Raw genomic sequence first — 26911 nt, forward strand, 5'->3', positions numbered from 1 at the left:
TGATTGGCTTCTCCTGGTGCTTCGTGACTGAAGCTCAGCCTTGAACTGCTAGTTTTATTTTTTACCCAGCAGCATGTTGTATTGGTTGAGGGATGATTAGAAACACAACAAACACCCACATTGAGCATTCTTTGTAAATAACTGTTTAGCACAGTGATAGAATTCTGTAAATAGCCCATCTAACACACTCTAAAATCAGTCAAAGTAAGAGAAACCTCAAGCTGGGTCTGCTTTCTTGGGGCACAGGGCTGGGGGTGTCTGAAAAATTAGGATCAAGGGCTGAGAGATGGCCCAAGCAGTTAGAATGTGTATTATTCTTGTAGAGGACCCAAATTTGCTTCCCAGCACCCACATCAGGTGGTTCACAACAGAAATAACTAGCTCCAGGGAATCCAGTGCTTTCTTTATGCCTCCATGGGTTCCTACATTTGTATGTATACACACACACACACAGAGAAAATTTTAAAAAAATGTATGGTATTTTTGGCATTTTGTTAAAATCTTAACAAAAATGCATCAACCACACCTGACTTATCACTTCCAATCAAAGCCAAAAAAAAGTGGGCAGGGGGTGTTTCCACATTTCATTTTGATTATATTTGGGGCATTCCAGAGAGAGGGGCTGCACATCTGTCCTCCATGTGCCCATCCTGTCCATGAAGCGTTCACCTTAGTCACTAGTCTACTTAAACTTAACCTCAGCCCACTCTGATTTGTGACCTTGGGCCTTTTTAAAATGGTGACCAGATTCATTACCCACTTTGTGTTATTGCAAGGTGACTCTAGTCCAGCCCAGAGTTTTATTGCCAAAAATGATCAGTGTTTGAATGGTGAAATTGTTGTGGACATATTTGTGAGTCCCAATGTATTTACAAAGTTTGCAGACTCTTATGTCCCAGGCCAGAGAATCAGGCCAGAGACACATGATTAGAAATAGAATTGAGAATACTTTATGAAGAAAGGGAAGTGGCTGGTGAACTGAGAGTAAAGCCCGGAAGCACTGGGCCACAAGGCCACAAATGACACTTCATGACATATTTATATAACTTCACCCTCCCCATGTTTATATATCCTGGTTTCTCTTGAGCATAATCTATTTGTAGAGAATGGTTTCTAGTCTTTTCTTGGCCAACTGGCTTATTTTATATTCTGTTTTTGATGTTTTCCTCTCTAGCTCTTACACTCTTGCCTTGAAATGAAGCACCCAAGGCAGAAGCTGGTAGTAGGGGTAGTTGAACAAACAGTCCAACTGAGAATGACTAAAGATTAATGATTTGCCTCTCTAGCTTTTATTTATAGTTTATATCCAGGTTATCATTTAATGCAAAGGATACGACAGTTTTCTTCCTTATTTTTAAATATTTATTTATGTATTATATCATCAATAACTATATATTGCATAATTGCATGTGTGTGTGAGTGTACACACATGTATTTGTGCAGATCTACACACATGTTCAAAGACCAAAAGAGCTCATCTTGTGTTCTCCCCATTCACTCTCCTCCTATTCCTTTGACTAAGCTTCTCCTTGAACCTGGAGCTTGTGCTTTCTCAGCTTGGCTGGGAGTCAGCAAGGCCCAGCAGTCCTGTTCTTCCCACTTCAGAACTGAAGCTCAAGCTTGTGTCAGACACCTGGCTTGTTACAAGAATGCTGGGACACAAACACCACTTCTCCTGATTGTTCAGTCAGTGCTCTTAACCGTAACCTCTTCACCGTCTTTCCAACCTACAACATTATAGTTTTCCAGAATCTTCCATGGGGTGTTTAATTTGAGTCACTAGTAGGTAGTCAATTGATTTTCAGCTAGTGAGATGTTCAATAAAAATGCATTTACAAATACAAAACCATGCCAAAAATTTGGCTAGGATAAAACAACTGCCCATACTTGGGAATTCTAGATAAACTCTGTCAGAGGTCATTTCAGCCATAACTCATGATTCACAAAGACAACACAAATTGACAAATAAGTAAGACCTTAAAAGAGGGTAGATTTCCAACATAGAGATGGGCCCAAGAGCCACACTAGTGGAAAGTTCAGTTAGCTATCTTTCACTGTTAAAGTTTAAGTAGTCCTATAAGTATATAAACTCAACTAAACTCAAAGTGTTAGCCGGGTCAGCAGGGTCAACACTGTGCAGCTTCCAGGAAACAAACCTGGTGTGGAGATTGATGGAGATGATTTTAATTCATGTCTGGGCTCTACCATTATACACCTTATGGAAGGGCAGTCCCCTTTCTCAAAATTGGCACTCATTTCCCGACCTTTAGAAGGTTTCTGTGCTTGAAAAAGTTCTTTCTTTTAGCACAGAGTCTTTAAGGGAGTCACAGAGTAGAGAATTGCTCTATACCTTTCTTTGGAAGTTTCCTTCAGGCTTGACCTCTTATACCCCTGTTAAGACACTCTTTTAATTTACATAAAAATATTGTAATTTTTCAGGTATAAAATATGTTTGTCCTAAGACACCTACAGTTTCATCTTATAAGACTGATTTTGTCCTTTGAAGATTTTAAACATGCAAATAATGCATTCTAATCGATCTCTTCTTCACACTTTCTTATCTCTCTTCAATTCCTGTCAAGTCCCATCTCTTCCCTACTTTCCTCTTGTCTAGATTCACAGTTGTATTTTGAAACCCATTTAGTTTAGTCAGGGCCATGTGAGACCACTGAGTTGGAAATATCCTTTGGAGCAAAGGCAATGCTTCCCCCCTCCCTCGGTCTACTGGTAACATATAGTTCAACAGTGAGAGGTGGGGTCTAGCACTCATCCTCCATCTGTGCCTGGCTGCTGATGGGTCTATTCTTGGGCAAACGCAGTGCAGTCATCTGCAGCTGCTCTGAGTTCAGAACTGCCATGTCTGTGTCTTACCCAAAAACCTTCACAGCCCTTCTCTTTTCTGGCCCTCACACTCTTTACTTCTCATCTCTTTTGTACCATTTCCTGAGCCATGGAGGAGACAGTAAAAGTGTCCTGTTTATGGCTGAGCAATCTTCCCTATTCTCAGGATCTGGTGCAGTTGTGGGTCTCTTAATCATTATTCACTGTAAGAAGGGGTTTCTTTAATTAAGCATAAAAGTAGCATTTGTTTGTGGATATAAATGCAAATAATTTAGAAGTTAGATTGATGCTATATCAATTTAGCTAAACATCAACATTCAGTTTTCCCTTATGGACTCTCACTTCACTGGCCATGGCTTTCTGATCAGGTTTACAGTAGCAGGAGTGAATTCATTCCTGCTGTGTAGACCTCAAATATAATCAGAAAGTGGTTACCACCATAACAGTAGCCCCACTGATGCACAAGTGGACCCATACAACCTTGTAGATTGATCTCATATTTCCTAAGGTTCACAAATGTTTAAGACTGCTGATGACTTCCCCACCCCCACCCCCAACAGCATACATAACATGGAGGAAGCTTCCAGCTCACTTCTAGCTTGATTTCTCTGTATCATGCAAATAAGGTGTTATTGCACTAAGTTTGGGTGTGAAAAAAGTAAATACCACTGAATGCTTCTCCCTGGACCTTGGGTTTAGGCTGTTACAGAGAACTGGGCTGAGGAAAGAAAGTGAACTTGACAGAGCTTTGCTTATCTTGCATTCCACGGTTCAACAAGGTTAATCTTTCCTGGTAAAGCATTCTTACTTTATGAATTCATTCTTATTTTATCTCTGTGCTTTTCACTCTTTTCTGTTCCATTCGGTTCCATTCAAAAAAAAAAAAAATGGGTTCACAGTGATCTATTCTTTACTCTCTCAGAATGTCTCTCAGAATTCTCAGTTCTAACAGCTCCTTGTCCCAGCTTAATAAATTATTTCTCGCATATGCTGCAATCTGGCTGAAGTGCTGTTTAACCAATGAACCTATATTGCATGTTGGGTGCAGAATGTTCTGGAAATGTGAGCAGCAAGAGTGGAACCATAGCATCACCAGTAGAAGCACAATGTCTTTTCAGAGACATCCACTCAGATCAATCTCAAGAATTATGGCTTCAATGAGGAAAGATTTTCAGGATAAGCCAATATGAGGCATAGTTGGAGACTTATTAAAGCAAGAAAGATGACATTGTGAAAAGATGACACACTAATATAGGTATTGGATTCTCAAAGGAAAGACATGCTTCCATATCTTTGTTATGCCCTGGGCATGAGACTACCGGAAGAGACCACCAGCGACACAAACTCACTGAAATGCAAAGGCAAGTTTTCCTGAAGCAGTTCAAGCCGTGCGACAGGGACCTCGTCAAGCCATCCAACATAGTAGAGGCTGGAGGAGGTGCCTGCCCCTCTGTAAGCTCAGTTTTTAAAGGTAAAAACCACAAGGTTATGTCATTTAGGGGTGTTAGTACGGGTATAGTTCTGATTGGCTCAAGTTTTAGGGACTTTTCAGAATTTCTGTGTTATCTTACTTTGTAGTTTTAACTGGTTGTTTGTTAAACTTTATAGATTACCTCTAGCATTGGTGCATTCTACGGTTAATCAGTTGCTACCAGATGGCTCTTCAAACATCCTGACTTTGTCCTGGGACTTATGTCAGCAGCTCTGAGAATTTTGAAACTCAGGCCTGTTTCAAGCTGGGGTGAGGGACTTGCTTGAAACGGAGTTGCTTTAGCTCTTCAATCTTTATATGTCCACATAGAGAATTTGGGTAGCTTTCAAGTTACATTTGTTGCTGGAGAGCTTCTCTCCAGGTTCCCCAAGCCCCGCAGTCCCACAATCCACTTATAAAATAATCACTCAGACGCTTATATCACTTATAAACTGTGTGGCCGTGGCAGGCTTCTTGCTAACTGTTCTTTTATCTTAAATTAACCCATTTCTATAAATCTATGCCTTGCCACGTGGCTGGTGGCTTACCAGCGTCTTCACATGCTGCTTGTCCTGGCGGTGGCTGTAGTGTCTCTCCTCCTTCTTCCTGTTTCCCCAATTCTCCTCTCTCTTTGTCCCGCCTATACTTCCTGCCTGGTCACTGGCCATCAGTGTTTTATTTATATAGAGTGGTATCCACAGCAACATTAATTTTATGAAGTGTATTATTTGGATTTATGAATGAGATGAAATACTAAAAAGAGCCCTCAAGGTTTTAAGTCATTTTGGTTTTAAGAAAGTATTTCATTTATTTATTTTTTTGACATCTACAATTGAGAGTTCTGTAGGAAAATATGCTTGTCCCATTAAGCAATTTGGGCTTTATCAATGGTATCAGGAATTTCATGATTCTGTCATCAGGAAAGACAAACCAGACCTGTTTTCTTATACTGAGTTGTAAACACATAAGCTCATGTCAGTGTCCACAGTGTCTCAGAGCAGCAACATCTTATGAACTGATGTTTGTGTATAGAAGACCAGTGCCAATGCACTTGATTTATACTGAAGTCCCATCACACAGACTTAAACGGTATCCAGTCCTCCCTATCAGAAGTCCTTCAACAAGAGCAGCTGTCATGATATCCCACCCATCAATCATGAGGAAATCACTGTAATTGTGTTATTACTAAAAGATCTCCGTTTTGATGAGCCCCTCTGCCACAGTTGAAAGCTTTTAGTTGGATGTGTTTTATTGGATTTCAGTCAGCATTTGACACACTTTAGTTGTGATGGCAGAATGACCTGAATATATTTGGAAGGAGAAGCCTGCTCAAAACTTGTTCCCACTCTCATTGGTTTCCTCTGCTTTTCATTGTGCAGTCCCTGGAACAGCACCTTGCTAAGCTACTGCATATAATTCTCTCACTCCATCATCTCCAGTGAGGTCAGCCACCCTAATTCTCTATTAGAGTTCGGTATTAACCAAGCATTCTCCTGAGAAAACACTTCAGGATGGAGAGGGATGAGAGAAGGAATACCCAGCCAGTTGGTTGTCACTCCCTGCTGAGGGCACTGAAAATACTGTTTCTAAAGTTTTATCTGCCGTCTTCTGCTAATCTGCATATATCATTGGATTGGGCAAAGTTCATGTCATAACGTGTGCCTGCCATGCAAGCGAGGGGGTCTGCATTCTATGCTGGCACTCACAGCAAAAGCTGGATGTGGTATCATGTGCTTCTACTGCCAGTGCTGAGAGGTGAGGATAAGAGAATGGGGCTAATTGGCCAACCAGTCTAGCTGAATTAGTAACTCTCAAGTCTTTTTTTTTTTTTTTGGTTTTTCGAGACAGGGTTTCTCTGTGTAGCTTTGCGCCTTTCCTGGAGCTCACTTGGTAGCCCAGGCTGGCCTCGAACTCACAGAGATCCGCCTGGCTCTGCCTCCCGAGTGCTGGGATTAAAGGCGTGCGCCACCAACGCCCGGCGTTAACTCTCAAGTCTTAATGAGTGACTCTGCTCAAAAAAAAAAGGAGGGTATCACTTCCAAGATGATACTTTATAGAAACATTCAAACATACATGCACACACTCATACACACACGTGTGTACACATACACACACACACAAACGTACTCATGTACACACATGCATACTCACATTATTATCAGCCATATTGATGGATTATTGGATTCTTTCATGCAATGAGTCAGGAATTTGGAATGGAACCCTAATGTTCCTTCTTTATGTGCAGTCTCATCCAAGGCAAATGCCTTTTAAGATATAAATGCTTAATTAGATTTCTCATTGCCACAATAGAAAGATTCAGATGTAACTCCTGCTACAAAGAAAAGATGTGAGTGTTTAGTCTCCAAGAATGGGGGAACCTGTGAGAATACTAGAACCATCTGCTCCAACATCCTAGGTTACAATCAAGAAAACTCATATAAGACTGGGGAAACACGGAAGCATCAGACAGGACCAATACTACATGTGATTTCTTCCCCCTGAATTAAGACCTGTGTTACCATTCTCCTAATACAGCAGGAAATAATGAAAATAACAAAAAACAAAAACAAAAACAGTGGGCTTCCCAGTAAATATTCATGACCAGAATCTAGTTCTGTAATAATGCAGCACTCTCAATTTCTTCTCAAAATTTAAAGCATGATTGCTCTGTATTCAGTTTTTAATGGCCCATTGTTATAGGAGCAGATAGGGATTTAGAGGGTGCCTGCCAAGATTTCCTTGTCCTCTTGTTCTAGCATAAATCATTGGACCAGGGACACAGAGAAACAGAAGAAAGACAGTTTAATAAGAAAGGAAAAACCACTGCTAAAATGGGCGTGGATGTTACCAGAGAAGAAGGAACCTCAGTTGAGGAAATGCCTCCATTAGATTGGCCAGTTGACAAGTCTGTGCGAGTATTTTCTTGATTGATGATTTGTATGGGAGGGCTCAGCCCACTGCAGGTGGTATCATCCCTAGGCAGGAAAGTGGTCTTTGGTCCTTGGTTGCACACCTGTAAGCAGCTTTCCTTAAGGGGTTCTGCCTCTGTTCCTGTATCTAGGCTCCTGCCTTGAGATTCTGCCCTAACTTACTGAGTCATGGACTGTGATCCACATATATATAAGTCAAGTTTCTGTGGGGAAAATATGTGCTCCAAAGCCCTGGGCCAGGCATCATTAACACTGCACCCCATTTTCTGACATTTCTAGTGCAATTTTTCTTTTTTATAAGTAACCTAGGTTAAGAAGCATTTTTAATCTTTTTCTATCATCTGGCTTCTTTATATGGTAACCCCGATCTCTCTCCTTCTTCCCTCCTCTCTCTCATTTCTCTCTCTGTGTCTCCATATACTTACTTTCTATTATATCCTTATACATTTGTTGAAAAGTAGCAGACAATTTTTCTAGATTGTTGTCAGAAATATGCAAATGTCTACAGATAAAACACCATTTAGAAGCCACCATGGAAGTCAGGACTGGTGAGGCTATGGGTTCTTACAAAGAGCTCAGGTGTGAATGAAGAAGAAAGATCACAGGGAAATTAGGAGAGAACACAGGATGGTGGCTGTGAAATCTGGGGATGTAACCTGTGGTAGAGGAATCAGGCCCCAAGTGCACTTATGAGTCAGGTTGTCATAGAAACAATACCAAGTGAGAGATGACTGAGTTAAAAGCTTCATTTGCTGTTAGAGTGTCTTCACACTCTAGTAGGGATGATCTAACACACAAACAAGGCAGATGATAGTCCTTTAGCAGTTAGGAACCCTGTGTTCTTTCCTGATTGAAGTTTACCCAGTGGGTCAGCAAAGGGTTACAGGAGCCAGCTTCTGCTACTCACTCAAGTGTACAGGCAAATGTCGTGAAAATAAGTTTATTATTTCTTTTCCCCCACTGCTATTTATACTAGTCAGCTTTATTTCTCCATAGAACCAAGTAGGACGGGGACACACACACACACACACACACACACACACACACAAGTGTAGTCTTGCTAGAATCATAGCCTATACTATGACAAAGTTGACTCAGGTACCTTTATTCAAGAGGCTAATTAAACATACAAGTATTAGTTAAAAGCAGAGAATGGAGATCTATTCCACGTGACCATGTTAGCATGAGGAGTAAAGAGGTCCAGTGTGTCTCTCAAATCCATCTGTGGGATCTTAATAAGAGGTTTAGATTTAAAAACAGGCAAGTATAATTCATAGCTAAGTGTAGCTGCCCATTCTCAGTGTCTGAACAGCAGTATCTCCTGCAAGGCGGTCAGAAAAGTTGTCATAACTGTACAAAATCTCTTTCAGAGAGACAAGCTCCCACTCTGGCTGAAATTAACCTTCAGCCTTTTCTTTCTCCCATCCTTCAATTGCTCAAGGAGTTTCAGTTTCTTGGAGTCCATTGTTTAAATAGTTCAGTAGCCAAAGAGAGGAGTATAAAATTCTCTTTCTTTCCCACCTTCCCACCAGGACAGTCACATACACACAAGACAAACTGATGTTGAAGTTGTTTATAATGAACTTGCCCACTGGATTATGGTGTCTCAGGAGTATCATGATCTGGTATTTCTTATCTAGACACACCACCCAATATGATATAAGCAAATGAATAAAGAAAATCTGTGATGTACCCAAGTCTGAAGTTTGAAAGTTGGAGAAACTGGCAAGCTGGGCTGGTGGTATAAGTGCCAGCTGACAGCTACAAAAGAGAAGAAGAGATACCCCACTTCAGCAGGAAACTAGGTGGAAGGGAGTTATGAATGCATCTTTCCTATGCTTTGTGACATCGTGGAACACTAAATGGATTAGACAATATTCAACCACACTGGGAAGAGACACCTTCATTCTGCAGTCTGATTCAAATGCCAGTTGTCTCTGTATTGAGAGCTGCTGGTAGCAAAACACCATGGGAATGTACAGCAGTGACAACTAGTATTCAGAAGGTCAACCTATGGAACTAAGGGTTCTGCTAGAGGAAATCATCACACGAGGTGTTATGGAATTACTACCTTTTGATGAACTGGCTGTCTCTTGTAAACTTCTTGTGCAATAACAGCTATGAGTCTCCCCATTTACCATGCATTTCCACGTTATGTGTACATATAATCTCATGATTGCATCTCAGTTTTATGGGCACAACTCTCCTTATACATTTGGGGTAATTGGATAACTTTTCCCAGCTGTGTTTATTTTTCATTAACATAAATCTGCCCATAGCCATTCTCTGGACAAAAGTATTTCAGCAAAGATACCTTTTTCCAAGGACAAAACTGCAGATAGATAAACATTAGCTCCTCTCACCCACAGATAGAAAAAAAAGAACCACTAACAGTTAAATCCTCAACTCCTTACCTTTACCCTGGTTTATTTACACAAGACCCTAATTTAAGAGATTTACTGCCCACATTCCTGGGTGAAGGTTTAGCCACTTGCTTGTCACTGAGTTAAGGTGGTTACTTCCCACTGACCCAAGGAGATTTCCTTCAAGGCCAGGCAGGCATAGGTACCAAGGTTCTTTCTTGTGCAAATTAAGTTTGAATTCCTCCTCAGCCAGGGGCTATTCCTAGATTCCCTAATTGATCTTAGCCTTTAGTTGACCTTACCAGAAAACTCCCCTTCAGTCACTCCCCTTTTATGTTGTAATTGGAAGTTGACAATTACTGCTTTATGTGTGGATCCTTATCACCTCTCTCCACAACCCTGAAAACTTCAAGCCTCTCTTTGCTTTGCCAAAGAATTACTGCATGTGTATACTGGTTCCCTCACAGCAGGGGAATGGATTTAGAAGAACAAAGATGAGGACAAAGATGAAAAGAATTGGGTAGAGATAAGAGAACAACAGAAGGGACAGAGAAAAGCTAAGTATGAGAACAGAAAAGAAACTGTAGAGAAAACTGACTTAGAAGAATAAAGTGAATGGACTAAAGAACTCAGTGTGCTTAGATTAATTTGATATCCCTCAGATTAGAATCTTCAGCTGGTTGTTCGACTCTTCCACGGACCCTGGGAGAAAATAATAAAGGCTGGACCTATTATTGTTTTTTATTACCTCTGAACATGTCATGTGGAACCAGAAATAATATTTAATCTGCACATCATTGATCCATGTAGGCTTTCTGAGTCTTTGACACTATAACAAGACACATTCATGTACAGAGTTCCTGCTTGAGTACTGCTCTATTAAATTATAAAAAAAAAAAAGCTTCCATGTTTTCAGTAAATTCACATTTTTGTGTTGGGCCTCAGTTATAGCTGTCCATAGCATCAAGGTTACAGATTGGACTTATCTGGAAAGATGATATAATTGTAAGATGGAATGTCAAAGTCATTTTGATTTGCATTTCCCTAATGGTTTAGGATGTTGAACATTTCTTTAAGCATTTCTCAGCCATTTGAGATTACTCTTTTGAGAATTCCCTGTTTAGATTTTACCCCTTTTTTTTAATTTTTTTGGTAGTTCAGTTTCCTTGAGTTCATAGGCTTACTGTTGTTTCTGTTGTTGTTGAATTCTAGCTTTAATCTGTGGTCTGGAAGGATACAGGGCATCATTTCAATTTTCTTTTATTTATTGGGACAGGGTTTGTATACAAGTATATGGTCAATTTTGGAGAATGTTCCCCAAGGTGCTGAGGAAAATGTATATTCTTTTGTGTTTGGGTGAAATAGACTGTAGATGTCTGTAAGGTCCATTTGATTCACAATGTCTGTTAGCTCCATTATTTCTGTTTAGTTTTTGTCTAGATGTCCTGTCCATTGGTAAGAATGGGGTGACGGAGCCTCCCAATGTTAATGTGTGAGGTTTGTTGTGTGATTTAAGCTTTAGTAATGTTTCTTTTACAAATGTGGGTGATCTTGTGTTTGAGGCATAGATGTTCAGAATTAAGACATCATCCTGATAAATTTTCCTTTGATGAGTATGAAATATCCTTTTCCATCTCCTTCGATTAATTTTGGTTTGAAGTCTATTTTGTTAAATATTAGAATAGCTGTACCACCTTGCTTTTGGGTCCATTGGCTTGTAAAATATTTTTCTAACCCTTTACTCTGGGGTAATGTCTGTCTTTGATATTGAGACGTGTTTCTTGTATGCAACAACATGATGGATCCAGTTTTCATATCCATTCTCTTAACTTTTGTCTTTTATTTGGGGAAATATAATAGATTGATATTGAGAGATATTAATGACCAATGATTGTGAGTTTCTTTTATTTTGTTGTTGCTGTTGCTGCTGGTGGTATGTGTGTGTGTTCCTTCTTTTGGTTTTGCTGGTGTGACATTATCTATTTTTTTTGTTTGTTCTCATGTATGTAGTAAACCTTTTTAGGTTGGAGTTTTTCTTCTAATACCATTTGTAGGGATAGATTGTTGGATAAATATTATTTAATTTTGACTTTGTCATGAAATATCTTGAATTCTTCATCTATGGGGATTTAATTTTTTTCTTGGTATAGTAGTATCAGTTTCCATTTGTGGTCTCTTAGAATCTGAAAGTCATCTGTCTAGATCTTTCTGGCTTTCAGAGTTTCTGTTGAGGAGTTGGGTAAAATTTTAATAAGTTCTGCCTTTATGTGTTACTTAACACTTTTCCCTTGAAGCTTTTAATATCCTTTTTTTATTCTTTATGGTTAGTGTTTTGATTATTTTGTGGCACATTAATTTTCTTTCCTGGTGTTCTTGAACTGTTTCATTTGGTGTTCTTGAACTGTTAGAGGCAAGATATGCTTTAGGTTAGGAAAATTTTCTTCTATAATTTTGTTAAATATATTTTCTGGATTTTTGAGCTGGAATTTCTTTTTCTATTCCTATTATTCATAAGTTTTTGTCTTTATATAGTGCCCGAGATTTCCAGGATATTTTGTGTTAGGAATTTTTTAGATTTAACATTTTCTTTGACCAATTAATGTATTTCTTCTAATGTATCTTCAAGACATGAAATTTTTTATATTCTCTTCCATCTCTTGCATTCTGTTAGTGATGCTTATATCTGTAGTTGCTGTTTGCTTACTTTGATTTTCCAACCTTGATTTTCCTTTTCTAGAATTCCCTCAGTATGAATTTTCTTTATTGCTTCTATTTCCATTTTCAGGTCTTGAACAGTTTCCTTCACCTGTTCTTTCTTTCTTTCTTTCCTTCTTTCCTTCCTTCCTTCCTTCCTTCCTTCCTTCCTTCCTTCCTTCTTTCTTCTCTCTCTCTCTCTCTCTCTCTCTCTCTCTCTCTCTCTCTCTCTCTCTCTCTCTCTTTCTAGCTAGAGTTTTTCCTGCCTGGTCCACAGTCAGGATAAATCTCTGTCACCCACCAGTCCCACAGCCGCTCAGACCCAATCAAGTAAACACAGAGACTTATATTGCTTACAAACTGTATGGCCAATGCAGCCTTCTTGCTAATTGTTCTTATAGCTTAAATTAATTCATTTTCATAAAGCTATACCTTGCCATGTGGCTCGTGGCTTACTGGCATCTTCCCATGCTGCTTGTCATGGTGGCGGCTGGCAGTGTCTCCCTCTGCCTTCCTGTTCTCTCAATTTTCCTCTCTGTTAGTCCTGCCTATACTTCCTGCCTGGCCACTGGCCAATCAGTGTTTTATTTATTGACCAATCAGAGCAACAGATTTGACATACAGACCATCCCATAGCCTTTCTTTCTTTCTTTCTTTCTTTCTTTCTTTCTTTCTTTCTTTCTTTCTTTCTTTCTTTCTTTCTTTCTTTCTTTCTCTCTCTCTCTCTCTCTCTCTCTCTCTCTCTCTCTTTCCTTCCTTCTTTCTTTCTTTTTCAAGACAGAGTTTCTCTGTGTAACAGAGCCCTAGCTGTCTTTGAACTCTCTTTGTAGACCAGGAAGGTCCCACATTCACATAAATTCAACTGCCTCTGCCTCAGGAGTGTTGGGACTAAAGGCATTTACTACCATGCCTGGCTTTCCTGAGTTTCCTTAAAGGATTGTTTAATTTCCCTTTTAAGGACCTCTATAATCTTCATAAAGTTAGTTTTAAGGTCATCGTCTTGGTTTTTCAGCTGCTTAGAAATATTCAGGTCTTACTATCATAGGATACCTATGCTCTGGTGCTACCATATTGTCCCAGCTGTTGTTGATTGTGTTTAGCTGAGGGCTAAACTTCTGGGGGATAGCTTGGCCTTTGATGCAGAAGGGGTCTCTGGCCAAGTTGGGGGGTGAGATGTGGTGATGAGGATGGAAGTGGGGATTAGGGACAATGAGAGAAGGGAGAAGATCTGCTTGTGTAATCTATTTGGTTAAACTGACTACCTGCTTGTTTTGGGATTAGAGGTGCAAACTGCACACCTGTATCCACCTCTTGTTCTGGGATTGTAGGTGCACACTGCACACCTGTACCCACCTGTGTCTTCTGGGATTACAGGTGCACAATGCACACCTGTATCCACCTGCTTGTTCTGGAATTAAAAGTGCACACTGCACACCTGATTCCACCTGCTTGTTCTGGGATTACAGGTGCACACTGCACACCTGTATCCATCTGCTTATTCTGGGATTGCAGGTGCACACTGCACACCTGTATCTACCTGCTTGTTCTGGGATTGCAGGTGCATACTGCACACCTATGTCCACCTGCTTGTTTGGGGATTACAGGTGCACACTGCACAACTGTATTCACCTGCTTGTTCTGGGATTTCAAGTGCACACTGGACATATGGATTTTCATTTGGATTCTGAGGACCTGAACTCAAGTTGGTATCCATGCACAGCAAGTGCCTTACCCGCTGAATCCAAGGCCTGGGGATGTCTTTCCTGGAAAGTGCTGCTGTGGGTTAGACTTCTGGCTTCCTGATCTGCACTGAGTATCTCCTGCTGATACTTGGACTCTGGGTGGAAATTGATTTCGGGCAACTGCTCCAGATAGCATGCTCCCCTGAGGAGCCCTCCCTGGTTTCCACAAATGCTATCGGCTTGGGTAGAAGGTTCAGAGAAATTGAGCCCTATCATGCAAAAGCTGCTGTTCAATGGCTTTGGAAGGATGCCTCTGCAGGGGATGTGATGTGTGGCACTTTGGGATGACATTAGCAGAGGGGCACTCATTTCTGGGGAGATTAGTTTTCAGCATCTAAAGGAGATATGTAGTATAAATGAAGGTATGACATGTTTGGATGTAGAGTTTGTTATGCAAACACAAAATGGCTTTCACAAAAGAACACTTTTCCACTGTTTAAACATTAGTCCAGCCTTTTCTTCTCCACTCCTCTACAGAAACAGACAATATGTGGGGCTGAGCACATGAATTCATTCTTCAGTTCATCATAACTTCATAATTTGAAACTTGTTTTGTTGGTTTGGATACACAAGGGTCCTTGAAAATAGTAATCTGCTTACTGCTTTCTCTATTTTGGTCAAAATTGGTTCTCTTTGTTGTTGTCTCATGTAGCCCAGGCTGGCCCGAAACTCAATAAGTAGCTCAAGGTGAAGGTGAACTTCTGAGCCTTCTGCCTCTGCCTCCTGAGAACAGAGATGACAGGTGGACAGCACCAGGCCTAGCTTGTGTGCTGCTCGGGATTTACTAGGGTGTTGTGTATGCTAGGCAAGCCCTCGGCAAAGCGCACTACATCCCCAACTAACACACTCTTAGAGTTCCCAGGTTCGACTCTCCTGCAATTCCTACCCCATGCAATGGCAAATATCCTTACTAAGTTAGAAATGTAGCCAACACCACTTTAGTGTTGGTCTCTGTCCCTGTCTTCTGTCCTCGGCATTTACTGCCTTTCTAGCTCCTTCCACATCTCTGCTGTTGCCCACTTGTTTCATCTTGCTAATTTTCCCAAGGTTTTACAATGGATTCTCTGCAGACAATGACAGTCACAGCACATTACTCCCTCTCCTTGCCCATCTCACTTTCATAAAAGCATCATTTGCTTAGAAAACCTTTTCATCACTCTCTTTTTTTTCATGCCATTCTTCCTTGGGAGCCAGGATTAATTTCCCTTTTATCACATTCCTCTTTTTAGCAGTATTTTCCTATGTGTATCACTTTCAATGCTAATCCAGAGTTTGTCACATGGTTGACTCATTATACAGCTTTTGTCGGGGTCTTAATAGAATTATTTTTATGTTTTTTGTTTCCCTAAAAGTGTTGATTCTTTCTCCTCCCTCTCCCTGGAATTTCAGACTGCCTTTACAGATAGATAGCACTGGGATCTTAGGACATGAACAGGAAGCAGTCTTGTGAGTCTGTCTGAGCAAAGATAACATGTTTTTCCCTTTAAGATCATGAAGCTGAATGTGGAAAGATCCTGAAATTAAGGTCAGCACTGTGTGGTTGTTTATACCGACTGTCAGATTGTGGAATAAAAATGGCTTTTATATGTTTGCTTTTTTTTTTTATTGTTTTTCAGGGCAATGTCACTTTCTCCTGCTCAGAACCACAGATAGTCCCCATCACATTTGTCAACTCCAGAGGCAGTTATTTGCTGTTGCCCGGCACCCCCCAGATTGATGGACTGTCAGTGAGTTTCCAGTTTCGAACATGGAACAGGGATGGCCTGCTTCTGTCCACAGAGCTCTCTGAAGGCTCAGGGACCCTGATGCTCATGCTGGAGGGTGGGACTCTGAGGCTCCTGATTAAGAAAGAGGCAGGACATGGAACTGAAATCCTTACAGGTACAGTCATTGTAGACTTCCATTTAATCCCCCCACCCTCCTCTCCCTTCCTTATCTTTCTTACTTTCTTCCTCTTTTCCTCCTTCTCTCCTACCCTCCCTTTCCTTTCCTGCTTCACCTTCCACCTCTCCTCCTCACTTTCTTTTCTTTATAATGGTATTTCTTCAACCTAAGTCAACCAAGGTTGAGTTTCTCCCTAGAACATACCAGTTCATGCTTAAGGATGAAGGATGGTCAATGGTGGCAAGTTGACTATAAATACAAAGGGGGTTGCTCTGCCTTTCATGCATTAATTAGAGAAACAGAAACAGTCTTAATTAACCACATGTACTTCCACAAATCTCTCAGTTGTTTCTCTGTAGGATCATCATGAAAGTGGATGTGAGATTTCCTATCCAGGAGTATTTAGCACCATCTGTGGAGTGGTCTGCTTAGTCCTGTGTAGAAATCTCTCACATTGAGTATTGTCTTTACCATAGTCACTCTAGGAAAAGGCTGTTTTCAAACTTTATACATTAGCAAATGGCAGGTTACAAAAATGTCTCCAGAATCACATAATTCAAAATGATAGAGCTGAGAATTTGTTTAGAATTTATCTGGCTTCCATGTTATGTTTGTGTAAGATCTTGGGGATTTTCTTTATAGTCCCTATGTTTTATTTAATATAAATTAGTGAGCTCTAACAATTGTATTTCCTAAATACTGTTAGACACCGAAATCTAGGGTCAAGTGGGCGCCCCAAGAACCCAGACTCCAGTCCAGTTGATGCAACAGCAAGAGGTGTTTATTAATGCTGCTGTACAGTTGGGGAGACTCAGCTCCAGAAAGCAAGAGTCCCATCTTACTGTAGACACATGGGTGCTTTTAAAGGAAAAACCCACAAAAGCCATAAGATTACAATTCCCATACAATTTCGCTTCACAAGATCATGGTCTGATCACAGAGTGGGTACAGTTACGTCCACATGTACATTCTTCCTGAAACCTCAAGAGGGGTATCAGGGCAGGAGTGGAGTTTACGCAATGATCACAGTGGTTCTTACTGGAACACTTGCAACTATCCCAGACACAGTTGAGCACATCTCTTAACAGAAATCTTTTTATATTGTTACATTGCTACAGGGGTGATTGAGTAATGGCTGAGTCAGGTGGCCCTTGGAACTAGTTTTCTTTTTAGTTCCTTATTTCCTGGGGCTTGGGGGTGTAAGCCTGAAGGTTTAGGGTCTTTCAAATACATTTTAAATTTATTAAGTATATCCTGTTATGTGTGGCCTCAGGATATTATGAAACTTCTAAATGGTCATAAATTGACTGAGGTCTGGGAAACACAGTCTTCTCTCTCTCTCTCTCTCTCTCTCTCTCTCTCTCTCTCTCTCTCTGTGTGTGTGTGTGTGTGTGTGTGTGTGTGTGTGTGTGTGTGTGTGCCTGCCTCTGTTGGCCTCTGTGTATATGCCCTCAAGCATGCTTGTGTGTGCAGACATGACTGCATGTGTCCATATGTAGTAGACAGTAAAGGTCAGTGTTGAGTATTGTCTCTCAGCCTTTATTTATTTATGCCCTCTACCTTTCTTCCTTCCTTCCTTCCTTTCTTTCTTTCTCCCTCCCTCCCTTCTTCTCTTCCCTCCCTCCCTCCCTCCCTCTCTTCCTTCCTTCCTTCCTTCCCTTACTTATGTTGCCAAGTATACCATGCTGAATGTTTGGTAAGATCCAGAAATCTCCCTGTCTCTGACTCCCAAGAGCTGGAGTTACAAATACTCACCAGCACATCAGCACATGGTGGCTTTTTAAGTGCAATTTCTGTGAATCTGAGCTCAGGTCCTCAAGCTTGTGTGTAACAATCACTTTATTGACTGGGCCATCTTCTTATTCTTGTGTGGATTCTCAATCTCAGTGGTATAGATCTGTAGGCAATTCTATTTTTCAGTACTACAGATCTTCCATCTGGATTTCTCTTATTATTTTAAAGTGTGTGTGTGTGTGTGTGTGTTGTATGTTGTGTATATCTCACTTGTGTGGAAATGTGCACACTAAAGTCAAAAGCTACCTCTCTAACCTCTAAGCTGAATTTCTTAAACATGGAAGAATATAACCTTTTCCCACATTCTCCATTGACTTATGGGTATCTCCTGGTCATCAAGCAGCATCAACTAACATGTTTTTCTAAGATGGCAAGTACTGAATGAGGTTGGATCATATGACAAGGTTGGGGCTGAGGCATCTGGGATCAGTCAACAGACCCTGTGAGCAATCTGAACATAAATAAACCAAGTCAAATCTTCCATTGTAGTGCTGTAGACCATCATCCACCACAAATTTCACTATAATGTATTATTCTCTGTTTAGATGGCAGTCTTTTCCCATTGGTCTGTGAATTTCATTACTCTGATAGACTAGATAAAATCAAGTTAAATATTAAAGATTATAATAGTCAGTCTGGTCAGGCCATGGGAAAGTCTCAAGTGTGTATGTATGGTGAGGCAGTGTACACAGGAGGTCACTGGAGGTCATTTCATGTCCTGCTCTATCACTCTCCACCTTATTATTTTGAGACAGGATCTCTCACTTCAACTTCAAGACAGAAGAGTTTATTTCAGCTTGTAGTTTGAGGGCACAGTCCTGGTGGCAGGAGCTTGAGGCACCTGACTGGGCATATTGAATCTGCAGTCCAGAAACAGGGAGCGATGAATGCCTAGCTCACTTTCTTCTTTGTAGTCAGTCCAGGACCAGCCAGTGGAATGACACCACCCACACTGAGGGTCAGTCTTCCTACCTCAATTAACACAGTGTAGAAACTCTCTCACAGACATGCCCTGAGTTGGTTCTAGAACCTGTCAAATTGTCAGTCAATAATAATAATGACAACTCCCCAAATAAAAATAGCCTTTTTGTAACCTAATCTTGGACATGGTAGCCTATCATTTCTGCGATATTCCACTCATCATATGCCAAGAAATAAGTCCAGTTCATGCTTAATTGGACTAATTCTACTTTGAAGGCTTCAAAGATGTCTCAGTCAGAAGAATGTTTGCATTTGAAGCAGAGGGACCTGCCATTGACCCCAAAACTCCATAAAAAGCTGGCCATGGCCGGGGCGGTGGTGGTGCACGCCTTTAATCCCAGCACTTGGGAGGCAGAGCCAGGCGGATCTCTGTGAGTTCGAGGCCAGCCTGGGCTACCAAGTGAGTTCCAGGAAAGGCGCAAAGCTACATAGAGAAACTCTGTCTCGAAAAACCAAAAAAAAAAAAAAAAAAAAAAAAAAAAAAAAAAATGCTGGCCATGATGGCATACACTTGTAAACCCATCATGGGATGATTGGGAACAGGTAGATCCCTGGCTCTTGCTAGCCAGCTAATTTAGCTTCATCAGTAAGCACCAGGCCAGTGAGAGACCTTGTCTCAAAGGAGGTAAATTGTGTTCGTTAAGGTGACACCTAAGACTGTCTTCTGATTTTCATGTGTGTTCACATATGCATGTGAACCCTTCCCTCACAAAAACACCCACATGCATAACCATAAAAAAGACTTTCTTAGACTATGGCAGCCATTAATGAGAAAAGTGTACCTGAAACACTTAGCATAGCATTGAGAAGCTGATTAATAAATACCCATTCCCTCTATACTGAGTGAAGGGCCTTATCTCATAGGATTGTAAAAGCTGTGGGTGAATCTGCATTCAGAGGAGCTTTCTAATATTTATTAGATTCCTGCTAATAGAGGCGAGTTATTCATTTTTAATGATAATATGTTCACAGTTATAAAATTTAAACCATGATCCTCCTTATTTGGAGAATAAAAAAGGGAGATGGCACTGAGCTGTCTCTCACTAATTGGTAAGGTGTTTGAGCACAGAGATTTGTAGGCCTTGGTTCACAAATGCAGTCTCACTATGGTACAGGCCCTGGCGGTGGGCCTTCTGAAGAACCCAGGAATGCTTCTACTATTAAGCACATATTAGTCCATTTACACACACTTTGGGCTGAGAGAAGCTTGTAAGAGTTTCTGGGTTACCCAGCTATAAAGAAGAAAAAGGAGTTGTATCATTTCATACATGTGTCCCAAGTGCTGGACCAAATGGAAGGAAGTTAAATGTGTAACTTAACAGGTGAAGCTTGTGTTAGAGGCTAGCCTATAATTCTTTCCCCAAGAGCATTTTCCTACACTTTCCAAAATTTGAATCTCTTAATGTGTCTTTCAAATGGGCTAAGAATTTATTTGTTCTCACATTTTTCTACTTGGAAAGGGTGAGAGGACTAAAAGAGCCAAAGTGAGCATTATAGATTTTTCTTGCCTTAAAGTTCTAAACAAACTTACTTTGAAAATAAATGTTCCTTTTGAGAGCTTACTGGCTTCATGAGAGAGTAAAATATTATACACATAAATGACAATTACATCAGTAACCTGTGTGTGTGTGTGTGTGTGTGTGTGTGTACATATTTGTGTGTATGTATATGTGCATGTCTGTATGTTCAGGGGTTACATGTGCCTTTACACATATACAGAAGTTAGAGTGGGATATAGGGCATTTACTTTGTCACTCTGCTTTATTCTTTAAGACAGGATCTCTCACTAAACCTGGAATTAAGCTGCCAGCCATCAAGGCCCAGGATCCTCCTGTCTCCACCTTCCATAGAGTTGAGGATACAGAGGCTTTTGATGTACAGGAGGTTTCACATTAGGTCCTCATGATGCTCAGACTTCTTATCTAATGAGCCTTCATTTCAGAAAGCTCTAAGAGCCAGTAAGTCTCCCCTTGACACATGATGTGCCTTGTAAAGCAGAATGTGACACTATTTATTAATAGCTCAGGGTATCCAGAGCTGCCTGTGACTAGGTCAGGGTTTCTTGTATCTCTGTCTCAGATGGAAATTGATTCTTGTGGGAAGGACAGCACAGAGCTATCTCCTACATTTCTACTTACATTTTTTTCCTACAAGGGCACTGCAGTTCCAAGATATTTGGGGTCTTTTGCCCTGAAAGTGAGAGAAAGGCTTGTCAAGTAAATACAAACCCCTCATAGGAAGAGTCTAAAATATATTGTGTAGGGAGATGGAATTTGGGAAAGAGTATACTGCCTGCCTTGTATTTTTTTCCTTCGTCTCTTTTCTTGAAAAAGCCATATGTGTGAGTATTAAGAGAGATACAGGACCCCATTTCTCTGTAAAGGAGTTGATGTTAGATCCAGTGAGTATTGTGCAGGCCCTGTTGATCACACTAGACCTTATCACTGAGATCCATAATGAACAAATCTCATCAAACTTCATGTTAGGGTAATTTTAGTACTTGCACATCTTGAAGAAATATTTATGAATTAGATGGTGAGCTCAAGGAACCAAAGTGGCATTCACCAAGACCTTTCATTTAGATTGCAATATGTCATTTTTGATAATTTCCCTGAAAATACTGGATTTTAAATGTGTTTTGGTGCTCTACATTCAAGTCTTCACGTGTCAGTAGCAGGTACTTTCCCCACAAATCAATATGCCATCTTAGATACTTTTTATTTCCAATGATTCTACAGTGGAATTATCATCTATGAGGGGAAACCCTCTTCCAGGGACTTTGAACCCCTACCTCAGAGCTCTTTCCATGTCAGGTCTTTGTACCTCTGTCCACATTCTGAGACCCAGAAACAACATAGGCACAGAGAACACACTCATAGCATCACAGTCCAGCAGGAGCCTGGCTGAGTCCACTCAGGACTGGAAAGTCTATTTAGGCAAAGCTCCTGTGAGAAAAAGGCACTTGGGCTCCTTACTTGTTGTGTTCCTGACTCACGTCTTCTACTTACTGCTCCCCACAGACTGCCATGCACTGTGGAGACACAAGGCTGTGTGGACCTGAAGTCTCAGCACATGTTCTCCTAGGAACATATACCATTCCCTTTGCTTTCTCTTCTTTCTTTCCTCCTCTCTCCTTCTCTCCTCTAGCCTCCACTTCTCTACCCTTTCTTTCTCTCTTCTATCATCTCCTTCTCTCCCCCTTTCCTCCTATTTCTTATTTCTTCCCTCCTCTTCCCTCTTTTCTCTCTCCCTTCCCTTCCCTTCCCTTCCCTTTCCTTTCCTTCCCTTTCCCTTCTTCCCTTCCCTTCCCTCCCCTCCCCTCCCTTCCCTCCCCCTCCTTCTCTCTCTCTCTCTCTCTCTCTCTCTCTCTCTCTCTCTCTCTCTCTCTCTCTCTCTTTCTCTCTCTCTCTTTCTGTTTTCCAAATGGGACCTTGCTATATAGCCCAGATATTCTTGAATTCTAAATCTTCTTGCCTAATTCTGAGTACTAGAGTTACATGGATGAATTGCCATGCTAAGTTCACAATCTATCATTTTAATCTTTTGTGAGTGTGATTCTGTGATTCTGTTCCTTGTGTGTTCATGTGTGGACTGCAGGAATGTTGCTGGAGGGCTTCTCTCCAGGTTCCCCAAGCCCTGCAGTCCCACAATCCATGTATAAAATAATCACTCAGACGCTTATATTACTTATAAACTGTATGGCCGTGGCAGGCTTCTTGCTAACTGTTCTTATATCTTAAATTAACCCATTTTTATAAATCTATACCTTGCCACGTGGCTGGTGGCTTACCGGCGTCTTTACATGCTCCTTGTCCTGGCGGTGGCTGCAGTGTCTCTCCTCCTTCTTCCTGTTTCCCCAATTCTCCTCTCTCTTTGTCCTGCCTATACTTCCTGCCTGGTCACTGGCCATCAGTGTTTTATTTATATAGAATGATATCCACAGCACAGGAATGTGTGTACCACAGTGTATGTATGGAAATCAGGGGAGTATATTGTGTTTCAGTCCTCACTTTCACCTTGTTTGAGACAGGATCTTGTTATGCTCTGTTGTGTATACAAAGCTAGCTGGCCCATGAGCTTCCAGAAATTTTCTCCTCCTCCAAATTTGTTATTGGAATACTGGAAATCCTGATAGTGCTGCCTCATTTGGATTTATGAGACCACTGGGGACCTGAAAGCAGGAACTCATCCATGCATGGCATCTATTTGGCTCTATGTACAGACCCATACCATATTTTAAGGCTATTTTAAAAGCTCTCAAAGAGATGCTTATAATAGAAGCTGGTAATGTCCGAGTATATCTGAGTACTAAAAGAACAGGATGTTTCATAAAAGTAAGAGAAAGCCCCTGGTTCATTTTATAAACAAGACTTGGGGGAACAGCTTTGAATGTCATGTAAAACATTAAATAATAGAAAAGGAAAAATAGCACTGCTGTGATTCCCTTCAAAGACATGACTACTTCATGGGTTTTTTACTTTTCTTATGAGAAAACTCAAGGTGGCAAGAATAGGACACAAAGGAAGTACAAAATCTCAGCCCTCAAAATAATTTTTTTATAGTACTGCTTTTCTCTCCTCACTGAAGACAGAGTCACAGCCAAGTGCAAGATCTCAAGCCTTTTGGCCAGGGCACTGTTGAACAAGGCTTTGTTTGGCTTCAGAGCCAAGGAAGTCCAGTCTTGTAAACATCTCTGTCCTTTGTCACCAAAGGGAAAGAATATTTTAGAACCGGCCAATTTGGCTAACCCTGTATACAGGCCCTCAAAGAGAAGAGTAAGTCAACCCCATCCCTTGATATTTTTAAGAAGATCAGCAAATCAAGAGTTGTTGGTGGAAGATGGGCCAAGATGACCTGATGATGAGTAGCCAGTGCCAAATCCCTTAAAATAATATGAAAACCCTCACCTCTAAGCACAGTTGTCTCATCTTCAAAACCCCTGATTATATCTCAGTCTTATTTTCTGCCTACAGGATATGGTATCAGCTCTTTCAGCTCTTCTGCATTAAGCACAGTTAGAATATGCTCCAGGTTCTAAAAGTCCTCTGCCAAAATAGGCATGCTCACACAGTCAAGCACACTCAATAGTCTAGTGTGATTTAAAGTAGGATCTTTAAATTTTGAATTTTAACTATCAGCTCTGGAGAGCTGTGTTGAAGGTCTGGCCCCACTGAGAATGTTACTGAGAGATACTAGAAGCTCTAAGAGCTAAGATTCCATGCCTCTCAAATCCAACAATTTACTGTAACAAATAGAATAAGAAAATGGAACTTTGTAAATTTCATAACATGGTTTTGCAACAGAGGTGTTGTATGTACCCGAGAAGACACATCTATAACTTTTGGTCATCTATTGACAATTAGGAGACAAGTATTTAAATATGATTCTGTTAATCTTTTGTTAGTTAGCATTATGGTATTATTAGAAAATGCCTGAGATAGTTTAAATGATGGAAAATCTATTTTGGCTCATGACATCCAATATTTTAATCCACAGTCACCACACAATAAATGAAAGGGGTTGAATTTTAAAAGGGAAAAGAGCTAGTAGGGATTTTAATAAACATTTGTATTAGAGCAATTCTATGCTGTAGAGTATGTCAAACCTAAGGAGATGTACTCAGTGGAAGCATCAATGAATTACAAGCCACTGAAGCTAAGAGATGAGAGTTGGCCGTGGTACAGGATGGAAGTGTTCTCCCTGGTTAATACTAGTGGCCAGATGGTTTGAGTCTACAGCCTTGCAATTAACAGTGGCTCCCCTAATACTGCCCCCTTTTATGTAAGCCATTGTATCTCGCCTCCATCTGCACATCAAGTAAGCATGATGAGTCTAGGAACCTCATCCTCAGCTTCAATTAAATTATCATTAATGGCTGAGTGTTTTAGCTAAAATCATGTTGATAAGAAAATTCCATTAATGAGGGCAAATAAACACAGAGCCAAGTGCCATAACTGTCACAGCAAGCTGTCTGAATGAGCACAAAGTTCAAGATTCAGTAGACAGAACTGTGAAGAGGCATTCCACATTGAGAAATTGAGAAAAGTGGTTACTGGACTTTGGAGATGTCTAGTTTCAAATCTGTTGCTGTGAGAAAACACTCTAACCAAAAGCAATGTAGGGGCAGAAAGGGTTTATTTTAGCTTATAAATCATATAGTTTGTCTTTGATGGAAATCAACTCAAGAACTCAAACAGGAACCTGAAGGAGAAATTATGAAAGGATCCCACTTACCAGCTCACTGTCTGAATCGTGCTAAGGACATATGTCCAGGGAACGGAACCTCCTACAGTAGACTGGATCTACCTGTGTCAATCAACACACAAGACACTCCCACAAACATTCATATGAGCCAGCCTGTTCACAGCAATCCTTCAACCGAGACCCCCTTCTCAGATGACTCTGGACTGTGTCAAGTTGACAGTTAAAGCTACTTAGGATACAAGTCATCAATCTCAAGCTGGAAATACCAGCCTAGTGGTCTCTGGCATTTCTGTAGCTTTCTCAGACTTGAGAATTGGAAATAACAAAGATGAGTTTTTTAGTTCACTTCTGTTTCTCCATGTTTACTCCAGCATGGATCTCAGGGAATTGGATTATTATCATTATTATTACTAAAGCAGAATAATCTAGTGGCCACACATGTCATCACTTCCCTTCCAGTTTCTGAGTTTCTACTTTGGTAATTCCTTTGTATAATTCAGTTTGCTTCTCTTTAATTTAAGCTCTAGAAGCCTGTATTCTGCACAGGTGTCTAGATGGAGGCTGGATGGAAGCTGCATTCCCCAGCAGATCCTCTGTATCATTTGATGGTGAGGTATAGAGGCAAAGGCTACAGGGAAGACACAGAAAGACACATGATGTGAGAAGGAAGGAAATCTTTCTATTTCCTCTCTATAATGAATAGAATCTGACCAGGCAATTAATGAGGAGAAGGGTGCTCCAATCAGAAGAGACTTGGGATGAAAAGAGCCATTTAAGAGTCCATGAGAACTCATGGATACCTGGACAGCAAATTTCAGAACAGGACCAGTACAGAGGAAGCAGGACTGGTTAGGGATGAAGGGCATCTTGGGGGATGGGAATGGTCTCAAGTCTTGAACGTAACTTTAGCATGCAGAAATTAAAACTGTACAATTCAGGTCTGTACTAGAAGACCAGCAGTGTCACATTCAACCTCAGTTTTTGTGTCAGATACCAATGATGACAACACCAGATGGTTACCCTCTCATACACTGACCCAATGCTTCCACATCCATGGTGCCTTGAATTATGAATGAGTCAGGCTTGCACAATTAAGAAAGCTTGAGCCTGTCATTTATGGACAATGCAGTGAGAGAACCTGCTGCTGACATTTGGCAGTGGAGTTTCAGCTGCTTGGATGTCCCATCAATCAAGGAGCATTTGGAGAGGACAGGACATGGCCGTGGCGGTGCCCAGGGAGACACAGGAACATGACCCACACTCTGACCCCTAGCTACTTTTCATTGCACTGGGGACAGAAGGCTTACACAGACAAATTGTTAATTAAGAACACAAGGCCGTAAATAACGTGACCCAAATGAATGGATCAGACAGTGGATGTTACAAACATTTATAAGGAATTGCTGAGGACCAGTGTATTTAAGAGAAACCTGTTGTCTGGTTTCTTTGTTTGTATGATTTTCTTTAATTGTTTGTTAGCCTGTGATGAGGGCTCCATTACTACATTTTCATACGTGCATGTAGGTATTTTTATCATGTTTTCCCCACTGTCCTGTTTTGTTCCTCCCACTCCCACTGGACCAGTTCCTCTTCCAAATGCTCCTGTATACGCTCATGTCTTCTTTTTATGTGGACCAATAGCTTTAATGAGGATTGCTTACAGAAACTTGTATGACAGGTAATTCACAGGAGCATGAGAAACTTACCAGTGACTATACCGCTGAAAATATAGTCTCCTCCCCTCCGCTGCATTGATAACTGCCTTAGAAGACCCTTCCAGCTCAATGATGGAGTGTTGATGGTCTCAGTCTTGCACAGGTCTTATGCAGGTTGATACGGTTGTTACACTATTGAACTCTCAGCAGCTGTGATAACTTGTGCATATTTGACTTATTAAAGTTAGTCACATTGATAAGAAAATTCCATTAATTAGGGCCAATAAACACAGAACCAAGCACCATTACTCCACAACAAGCTGTCTGATTGAGCACAGAGTTCAAGATTCAG

General features: G+C 40.8%; 1 protein-coding gene across 3 annotated transcripts in view; it reads left to right on the plus strand.

Moving 5' to 3' along the window:
* LOC114701108 (contactin-associated protein like 5-1-like) overlaps positions 1-26911 on the plus strand; it is a 902756-nt gene that overhangs the window by 479009 nt on the left and 396836 nt on the right. For all 3 annotated transcript variants that reach the window (XR_005092928.1, XM_037211055.1, XM_028881060.2), the window contains one exon: positions 15658-15922. Coding sequence is in view for 2 of the 3 variants with exons in the window: in XM_037211055.1 (XP_037066950.1) it covers positions 15658-15922 (265 nt within the window). In the remaining variant the exon portion in view is untranslated. The remainder of the gene's footprint in view (positions 1-15657; positions 15923-26911) is intronic.

The sequence above is a fragment of the Peromyscus leucopus genome, chromosome 15 (assembly GCF_004664715.2).
Source record: "Peromyscus leucopus breed LL Stock chromosome 15, UCI_PerLeu_2.1, whole genome shotgun sequence".
Taxonomy (NCBI): Eukaryota; Metazoa; Chordata; class Mammalia; order Rodentia; family Cricetidae; genus Peromyscus; species Peromyscus leucopus.